Genomic DNA, 10,690 nt, shown 5'->3' with positions numbered 1-10,690 from the left:
CCTCGTGATGTGTAAAATATCCTTGAAATGTAATCTGATCTATCCGATCGATAAGAGTACATGAGGACAGAGAATCCGAACTCCGGACAGTCATGTTGGGATGGTCGGAGGTGCTCTGAGGACGAGGGATTATATCTTTAGCACCATCTCTTATAAATCTCTTTGTATGAGATAGGTCTGCACTATTGTGGGCTGAGTAAAATATTATTTAAATTGAAATAATTAAAATAATTATTTTTAATTTATTCAGTTCTATTTTAAATTTTAAAAATTGATTAAATTGATTGATACGTTTAAAAGAAAAATCCTTGTTTTAAATTGATTGATGTGTATCAAAAGAAAAATCGCTGTTATATCATGAGCAATTGACTGATATGTTTAAAAGAAAAATAGCGATTTGATTTTCATTCATGTGCAATTGATCCATAAAAAAAAAATTTGATTAATTCCATACTATTTAAAAATATTTAATTTCAAAACATCTGGACTTGTGATTTACATTGGTCCAACCCTTTTGCTTAGTTTTCTCATTTAAAAATATTTGAGATGTTTAATTTCTACTGTAAAATAAGATAAGATGTCCTCAAGCTGTAAAAAGGTATCTATGTATTGTAAAAGTAAGATAAAATGTCCTTAAGTTGTAAAGAGGTATCTATATGCTGTAAAGTAAGATAAGATGTCCTTAAGTTGTAAAGAGACATCTGTGTGATGTAAAGTAAGATAAGATGCATCTGTGTGCGTTTTTATCACAATAGATGAGATGTGACAATGAGGCCCCATGTGCACTTGACATCTTCTCTATAAATAAGAATGCTCATCACCTTGTAGAACATTCAACTGCACCTTAAACTCTACTCGGGAAGTTGCAAGAAGTTTGAAAGATCCTATTGAAATAATATTATCTATGATTTCTCACTTCCTTATTTCTATTATTTCATCATTTTATCTTGTCATGCCCCCCTTCTTTTGGTATCAGAGCCAGATTGTGTGAGAAATTCTTGTTATTATTCGTAAAACTTTAAGAATAGTTGGTATTATGCAACCTGGTCTTGCAAAAGAACAGATCCTAACTTAGTAGAAGGCAAAAAGGTCGCTATAAGTTAAAGGGCACATCTGTGTGAGCAATATCAGGAAGGAATTGTTTTATTCAGAAAGTTTATGAGTAATTACATAATTACTAAAAATACTACTTCTTATCGAGACGTAATATCTGCAACTAATCAATTAGAAGCTCCACCCGTCAGATTCGCAAAGCCAAGCAACTATCAAGGATCTCCAAGTATTTCTGCTATTATAAAACAAAATATTACACAGAGCCAACTTCTAGTTCAAATAGTTGAATCATTGAGGGAAATACAAATTGAGTTAAAGGCTGCAGGCAAAAGGGACGTTGTTACAACCCTACTTCCTGAAGATCTAATAGGAAGGTTGAAAACTTTATCTCTTGGACCATCAAAGGCCCGGGAGAAGCAAGGCAAGCTTCATGTATTTCAAGACCCCTACAAGATCTTAAAGGAAGAGCAAGCGAAGCTAAAGAAGTAATGACATCAAGATCCCTTATAGAACAACATCAGGTACCCTCTACTCCCCTTTTTGAAGATCAAATAAGGGAATATCGAAGAAATCAGAGAAGACTATATAACACGAGGCAAACTACAAGGCGAATAAGCAGGCGTCTTACTAGAAGGGAAGCTCCAAATCATACCTAGAACAACAGATTGACCCTCAAACTCAACTCTAATTATTTATGTAAAAAAGAATATCACTTATACCAGTCGAAGTATTATATCATTCCCAAAGGGATGATGTTAATCATCTTGTATATGTCCATAAATTAGAAGAAGTCATACTTAGCAACGAATGACAAACGAGTAGATAGTAGATAGGAGCTTTATCCAATTTGACAGACAAAATATAATTATATGCATTATAAATTTATAATACGACGTAGCTTCTACGCATGAGATTAATTTATCGGGTACGGTTATAATAACCGACCCGAAACCCGAAAACCAGATCCGAGACACATTAGAACTTTAGAAGTCCACTCCGAATCTCCGATGCCACGTCTGCATTCCCCTGCAGGGACTGGGAGGAGTCGGAGAACACAAGGAGCGGGAAAGGTAGACCTCGAAGGATGCCGGAGTTACCGGAGGTGGAGGTGGCGCGGAGGGCGATTGAGGAGCATTATGTAGGGAAGAGGATCGTCCAATGCTCGGTCGCCGACGACCCTAAGGTCATTGACGGCGTCACGCCCTCGGATCTAGAGTCCGCCCTCGTTGGCAAGACCATCGTAGCAGCCCTCCGCAAGGGAAAGAACCTATGGCTCCGCCTCGATTCCCCGCCCTTCCCTACATTCCAGTTCGGTCGGTATTTCGTCACGCTAAAATATTTGCCCTTTAGGTCATTACGCCAACTTTAATGGTGTGCTTTGTTCGGTTCTAGGTATGGCGGGGGCTATCTACATTAAAGGCGTGACGCTGACAAAGTATAAAAGGTTTTACTTTTTTCCTCGCATCTGGATCATCGTATCGAAGCAGCGACGAAGTTTGAAGTTGTTATTACTTTTTGTCTTCTTTGTTGCATTTAGGTCTGCGGTGAGCGATGCGGATGAATGGCCTTCAAAATACTCTAAAGTGTTGCTTAAAGTATGACTTCTTCCTCTCCATCATTTTCCTCCTTCCCTGATTATTCTGTGCATTCTCTCTTTTGCTTTGTGTGAGTAGTTAAACGAAGATGTAATTCCTATTTTGTGTAAAGTAGAGCGCTCTGAACTGCTTGATGACCAGTTTGGGATAACTTCTGCAACCTCATCAAGATAATTTTGTGTTGCTTAACTGTATTACGTCATTGTCTTCATCGACAAACAACTGAACTAGAACTGGGATGCTCATTAAACTCTTGCCTGTAAAGAGAAGAAATTTCTGACGAGCCTTTTAAGTGAGATATTATTTGACTTGATTGGTATATATACTTCTTAAAACCAAAATTGATATACTCATGTCAACTTCAGTAGAAAGTTGTTTACCAATCCATGCTAACTCATTGTGCTCTAACAAATTGTTATAGCAAAACATACGGACTTGCTTGATAACTTTCTGATCCACCAAGATATAATCCACTATCAATGCAAATATTAAGTAATTTTCAGTAGGTATTGTTCATTCTGTTCATTCAAAAAAGGAAAAAAAATATAACTATTAAGGAAAACCATGCCATTGAAAATGCAACAAAAAAACTAGAATTCCAGTTTCTAGTATGATTGATTTTAGCTAAGGCATAGGGTCATTCTGTGTTGCTGCATGGTTTTGGCACCTCGATCCACTGAGGGGTCTACTTGTATCGATGGATCCTTTTTCATTTTGGTCTTTTAAGGACAATTCCATATTGAACAGGTGACCATGGTGTTATGAGTTGATTTTGTTTCCCTGTTAAAATGTACTTAAATCAATATATATTCTCTCTTTTTATTTACTGTTAAAAAATGCCATGTTTCTTATCTGGCTACATCTTATTTGCTAAATTTACAGCTTGATGATGGATTGGAGCTTTCTTTTACCGATAAGAGACGTTTTGCCCGGGTTCGCTTACTTGAAGATGTGATCCTCCAGCATTAGTCACACCCTAAATACACTTATTTCAGTTCTAATAAATGCTTCACTATTCTTAATGTTTTGTTTTTGCAGCCAGAATCAGTAGCTCCTATTTCTGAACTTGGCCCAGATGCATTGTTAGAGCTTATGCCAATCGATGCCTTTATGGAATCACTGAGCAAAAAGAAGATTGCAATAAAGGCTCTTTTACTTGATCAGGTCTTAAAGTTTGATCTCCAATATCCCTTATTATGATGCTATCATGAAAGACCTGTGACAACCCAAAGCAACCAGTCTTGAATTGACAATTGCAATAAATCTGTCTAGCTTGATACTCATAGAAACAAAGAATTTTGCAAACTGCTTTATCCTTTTTGTTGATGACATTTTTTATCAGAAGGCACATTCCATTGAGGATATCCTTACTACTGCATTAAGTTATAAAGAATTAAGCAAGTAGTTGTTTATTGGCCATCAAAAGAAGAAACATAATAATATGATGATTCACTGATACAAGTAATTCAAGTTTAAAGCTTTCTGTTCATTAGCTTTACTAAACACAATCAATTAAGTATATTAGAAGTGGCGCCTTTGATAGTTTGGCACTTCGCATCCTTAATGTTATCATAGTTGATGCAGATAAAATCCTGTGCGGTTATTAATAAAGAGAAATATTATCTTGTTTGTCTGTTTTTGACATAATCTACTACAACTAAACATGATGTGGGATTAAACCAATAACTCATCTATTATATTCTCTAATAACTACTAACAGAAAATAATCACTTGGAAATTACAAGGGGCTATATACAACATACCACTGAGTAGATAAGTCATTTGATCGTATAAAGCGGAGATCTTTTAAAAAGAAAATTGAAGTAGACAGAATACTAATAAACAACAAGGATGTGCATTTTTCACAAACAATATTTAAATTCATCTTGTAACATGAAGCAAAAAAGCTAACCAAAAAATTTAAATCAACTAAGGCACATAATGATGAGTGATGAGGATAAGTATGCTGAAGCAACAAACTAGGAACTTTGATGATGTAACACTTTAGATTAGAATTTGTGACAATCTTTAAGATTTTATATTCAAAAGACAACTTTGATGATGATCTTCAAAATATTTGGTGCAATCTTCTTCCCATGGCCTCCGAATTGAGGATCCTATGAGATGCTAGGGTTTGTGTGCATGAACTGGCAACTCGTGAACAATTTGAGAGTAATATATAGATTATGATTCTACTATCTACTCTTGAGATGAAGAGTTAATATTCCAAGAGGGTTCTGAGACATGGATGTCAGATAAGACTGAGCAATGTTTTGATATCTACTTGCGTGAAAATGGATACTAGAAGTGTAACAAAGATTAGACTATCTTTCAAAGTTGTAATTCATGCAAAAACTAGTAAAAATTTTGCAAATAAAATTGAGATTAGAGTTCTGGCATCTAGGTGTTGGAAGAGATGGATGACAACTATTCTCATATTAAACAAAAGATCAATGTTGATGTAATTGAGAGGGAAGCCAGAGAAAAATGGGGAAAGTGGAAAACTTGAAGATTTTGTAGAACAAATGTATTGGGTCTACCACTATCTCTCTTGTTCTCATTTTTTTTTCTTCTCAATTTTTAGTCTAGTTGGGATACATTGGTGCTGTAAGAAAAGTAATAGGAACAAGAAAATAAGATAAATGACGGAAGAAGCACATTTGAACAGACAAACAACATGGCAAGAGATGTGGATTACAATTTGGCTAAAGGTTTTCTCAAGGTAAGGGATAGGGATTGACTCGAGTATATATGGTGGTCGAGATGAGAAGGGATGTGGAAGTCACACAACACAGAAATAAGATACTAGAAGATCAGTGTATGAGGCATGGAGAAAAGAGAGTGTGTGGTAAAATTTATATGCCAGTTGATGCAATGATGACCTAGTTGTCTTGTGATTTTGTTGTAAGGCAGGAAGAAGACAAGGATTGGGTGGGGCTTAAGGAGGCACAGAGGAACATGCAAGAAAATTGGATGTATTGGTTTATCCATAGCTTGTGAAGGGAAGAGTAGCAGATGGAGATGATGCTAAGGGGGAGGAAGAGGAGGTTGTGGAAGTGTTTGAAGTTGAGGCTAGAGGTAGGGGGTATAGTAGCAAGTGAGAGGGGCAAATTGAGAGGAATTGGTGCTATGGATAAAGGTGTCAGTAAGTGTGCATGGGCCTGAGAACGCCTGTCTCCATTGGGCATGCTTGGCCCAACACTGCTACAACATAGGTGGCGATGGTCCTAGTCCAGGCCAGATGGATCTGGCTAGAACTGTATTGTGCCCCACATGGACCTCCTGATGGACTAGCTCACTGGGCTAGAAATTTAATAATATAAAATAATAAAATCTGTAAATAATAAAAAAATAAGGATTCATTGATATTTTTCAGTTTTCTATATTCAGGTTTAAATTCAACATTTGACTTGATCATATTCACACCAAATTGTCTGTCTAGTTGTAAAAAGGCATCAACTAGTTAACTCTTTGTATCAGTTTCTAGCATAACATTATTGTTCAGATATAATTTTTTTCATCATGGCAGAGTTACATTTCAGGCATTGGCAATTGGATAGCAGATGAAGTTCTTTACCAGGTATTTATATATGATTCTATATGCCATTGTGTTTTAATATGTATGGAAACATTGTCTTTTTCTTGTCGACCAGAAAATTGTTGGTGCACTGCTGCCTAACATGAAGGGGTTTATGTTCGATTTTGCTTGTAATTGTCTCTGCTGAAAAAAGTGACAGCATAAAAATGGTAAGGAATAGGAGGGGAGCCTTGGCACAATGGTAAAGTTGTTGCTTTGTGGCCAAAAAGTCACGGGTTCGAATCCTGGAAACAGCCTCTTGTAAAAAGTAGGGTAAGGCTGCGTACAATGCATCCTTCATTGGGACCCCGCATGGCGGGGGAGCTTTGTGCACCGGGTTGCCTTTTATAAAAATAGAAAGGAATAATTAAAAGTACTGTAGTAAATCAAACTTGAGAACATACATTGAATTTTACCTAGAGGGAAAAAAAAGAGAAAGAGTGTGTGTTTTTGTCTTTCCTGATACAGTTTAACTATTAATCTAGTCAAACAAACAGCATGTAACATTTAAGTTAAGTTGGGGAACTCAACCTCACTACCAAGCATGAAATTGGGTAAAATTTTCCATGTTTATTCATTCCACCTGACAGAACCTCATTCTTTGATTGATAATTATGAAATTTTCTCAATTTTATATGAATAATATCTTATATTCAAAAACTAGCCAGTTGTAATTATGATTCCCTATATTCAACAATCTAGGCACAGATTCATCCTAATCAAATTGCTTCAAGCTTGTCAAGAGAGAGTTGCAAGGCATTGCATAATTGCATCAAGGAGGTGAGTCTTTTATAACTTCAATTGAAAATTGAATTCAGGTTAGTGACACTATGTTTAAAAAAAACTGTTTTTTGAGTAACATTTGAAATTAATGCTGATTTCTGCTCTTCAATTATTCTCTGGTTTAATAATATTATCTTTTCTATATCATGAGAGTGCGTGTGAAGTTCAATGGATAATACTAGGTAGTGATAATTTTGACTAGTTAATCAATGTATTTACAGGTTATTGAGAAGGCCCTGGAAGTTGGAGCTGATAGTAGTAAATTCTCCCAGGACTGGATTTTTCATTCTCGCGAGAAGAAACCTGGGAATGCTTTCGTGGCTGGTTTGCCCTATTATAAATTGAAATGCTGTTACTTCGATTTACTTAAGCGTTCTTTAAAGCATTATAAATTATATTTCGGTTGGTTTGATGTTTATGTAACTGATCTTGATTATTAATTGCTAAAATTCTGTCTTAATTGTAATACACTTTACCTTCCTTCTCATTACAGTTTCTGTTAGAACTAAGAATACAACCCTTATTCACATTACTGATTCATTTAATCTTAACCCTGGGATTGGGTAGTGTGCTGACTTCTTTTTCTTAGATTTTCTATCCACCTTTTTATTTCAATCATTTTGGAATGCAAATTTATTTTGTCCTCAGTTGTAAGCTTAAGATATTGATGAGAGGCAACCCTTATCCAGCTGTTACACTCAAATTTTCTGCTATGTATTTAATAATTGAGTTGTAGTTTAAGGTTCTTAACTTTTTGGTGAAACTAATGGCTAAAATATATACTTGTTCGAAACCTTATCAAGCCTTTAATGTTTAATTTTGTTTTGTCCATCCTTCTAATAGCAAATCACGAATACTTGTATGTTCTTGGGGTCGAAACACAGCGCGTCCGAGCATGTCCTCCCCCATGCCTTGGCCACTTGCACTAATGATTAGTAGCCACCCGTAATTTAGCTTCTTCGTGTTGGCCTAGGGACGGGTTGGCGGGGGCGCTGGGGCCAAGCGAATCACCTTTTGCCACATGAATACTTGTATGTTGCCCCCACGGGCTGACGCAGTTGGTTCATGCAAGGGTGTTGCTGCCAATATGCGTAGGCTCAATTCTAGCGGGCATGGAATACCTCAGGTGCCTCAACCCTTCCTTGCATGCGCTGTTGTTGCTAGGCAAAACTCCCCGTGATTTACCTCCCTTCTAGATAGTGGGGGCCCACCCTAGAGGGGCTGCCGAGGTGACGGTTTCACCTTTTGCTGCCAATGAATACATGTATGTTGCCCCACAGATTGGCGCAGTTGGTACATTCATGAGATGAGTGATTGCTCCAATAGGTTTAGGGTCAATTCTCAGCGGGTGTAAAATTCCTCGTTGGATGTCTAACCTTCCCATGCAAAGGATCGCTGCACTAAGGCAAATGCCCCTCATGATTACACTCCTCCAGAGAGTGTGGGCCTGCCTTGGAAGGGCTGCTAAGATAATGGCTTCATCTTTTGCTCCAATAAATATCTGTATGTTTTCAACTGCTAATTACGGTCATGTATGTGAATCGTTCATGCTGGGAAGGGCAAAGGAAGCAGAATCATGAAGATATGGTTTTAATTACGCATCAAGAACTGGATTAACACTGAGCATTTCCCAGAAAAGATAATAAAACAGTGTGATTATGAATTAACATAAGTGCTGAAACAATATTATATCAAAATGATCGGAATTTGGATGCGCTTGTGTTGATAAGCCACAAGAGACGATGCAAGATTGTGTCATATGGTAGATGTCAGAAAACGTTTTGCTGCTTATACAGCCAAACTGCATATGCCTGCAAGTGTTTGCATGCTGCCAAAAACAATGAATTGCTTTGATTGATTGATATGCATTTTTCTATCATAAGGACCACGTAGTTTTGACATATAACCTTATATGTCAAAATGCTATTCATTTTTGTGACTTCATTGAGTTGAACATTTTTATGACTGGGACTGCATTTGTGAGTCAATCATTGATTGCCTGGATATGCTTTTTTTTAACATTGTATATTATATGCACATTAGTCGGGAATTTAGTATTGTTATTTCTCATCTCCACATCTTACCTTTGGAATTCTCTCCTTGTATTGGTGCATCTGTCTTTCGAGAAAATACGTGTTCCTTTTTTCTACATGTTCAAATTTAATTATTCAGGGCAATGTTCAAACGAACTAATAATATCAATATGCTATTCTTTGACAGGGAAGAAAATAGAATTCATCACAGTAGGTGGTAGAGTAAGTTCTTCCACTTAACTCGTTACAATTAATCAATTCATCTAAGTTATGAATCGTGCATTTGTGCAGACTTCAGCATATGTACCAGAGTTACAGAAGTTAACTGCAAATCAGTTGGAAGAGGCCTCTTACAAGAAATCAGCCAAGACAAGGTCCATCAAAAAGGTTGACAAGGAAGAATCAACGAGTGAAAAAGAGGAGTCCAACGAAATCTCAAAGAAAACGAAAGATCCCAAGAGGCAGGCAAAGAAAACTGGTGAAACCAAAAACACTAGTAGTTCAGGCAAAGGGAAGACACAGAAACAAGATGAATCTGCACTCAGCTCGCTGAAGAAGAGAAAAGAATCCAATCAAGCTGAAACACGACAGAAGAAAGCAAAGAAGTAAGTTATCTTAGAGGGCTATTTTTCTTTTGCACCAGGAAGCATCTTTAGAAGAAGCATATACCTATAAAATACTTCCGGCCTCATTTTGTTTTAGGATGTAGATCTGTCGACTCTGTTAACTTTGCTTGTAAATATATTATGGTAACTGCCGCCGCCATGAAATCTTTTGCTATTAACTTAACAGCGTTCAGGCACACCAACAGTTTAATCAAATGGCCAAAGCAGATGCTTTTGTGTAGCTAACAGCATTAACAAGCCCTAACGCACTGATCTCTGTCGTGTCAATGGGCGACAGATTCCCCATTACAGCCTAAAGCTTCATCAAACCTTCATGGAGGGACCTCTAAGCCAGCTTTAACTTTACTCTGCCATTATAGGAGGAAGAACATGCCTACATGGTTCCCTAATTGGGCTTTGTCCACATTCCAACTCACCCACGTTGCATCAGTTCTTACAGCTCGGATCAGTAGAAGTAATCCAGTGATTAAGCTTGCACAAAGACAAGGAGGACAAGGAGGCGAGGTGACTGCATAAGACGCATGTGGCTGTTGCTACATAAAGCAGATCCAAGAACTGGGTGCAGGGATTGTTGGGGAGCAGATGGAGTGGAACAATTCCTGTGCTTTGATTGTTTAGGATGGCGTGCACTCGAAGTAGCCCAGCACAACGCACACATTAAGGTCACACACTCTGCTATGTCCACACATCAACAAGGCAATGTAGAGAGAGATGCATCTGTTTCAGAAGAAGACATTTCCGCCCATCTCATTAACCAGATTCAGATCTCGGTTTCACTTTGTCAGTGAGGAAGATTTAGACTGAGAAAGTTAGATTTAGGCTGAGAATTCAAATTTGTAGAGTTCATTTATCAAACACTCTCTAAATATGCACCAAAAAAAAAAAAAAAAAAAGGAAAAGCACACTGTACTACATGATGGGCGGCAAGTGACAGCTCAGCAATGGATGGAACCCGAGGAAGATCTACACGTATGCTTAGGAATCCAATTACTGAATAATTGACAAACTAAAGCCAAAGTAGCT

At 37.3% G+C, this 10,690-nt stretch overlaps 1 protein-coding gene across 1 annotated transcript; it reads left to right on the top strand.

Moving 5' to 3' along the window:
• Positions 1-2,033: 2,033 nt before the first annotated feature.
• On the top strand, positions 2,034-9,825 carry LOC122052739 (formamidopyrimidine-DNA glycosylase-like). The gene is made up of 10 exons (XM_042614424.1): positions 2,034-2,366; positions 2,446-2,497; positions 2,591-2,648; positions 3,531-3,599; positions 3,687-3,812; positions 6,178-6,228; positions 6,928-7,005; positions 7,230-7,332; positions 9,229-9,263; positions 9,333-9,825. Exons 1-10 carry the CDS (start codon positions 2,138-2,140, stop codon positions 9,648-9,650), a joined length of 1,119 nt encoding a protein of 372 aa, XP_042470358.1. The 5' UTR covers positions 2,034-2,137; the 3' UTR covers positions 9,651-9,825.
• Positions 9,826-10,690: the final 865 nt, after the last annotated feature.

The sequence above is a fragment of the Zingiber officinale genome, chromosome 1B, assembly GCF_018446385.1.
Source record: "Zingiber officinale cultivar Zhangliang chromosome 1B, Zo_v1.1, whole genome shotgun sequence".
Classification (NCBI taxonomy): Eukaryota; Viridiplantae; Streptophyta; class Magnoliopsida; order Zingiberales; family Zingiberaceae; genus Zingiber; species Zingiber officinale.
Note: the sequence above shows the minus strand (reverse complement) of the source record. Positions and strands in the feature narration are given on the sequence as shown.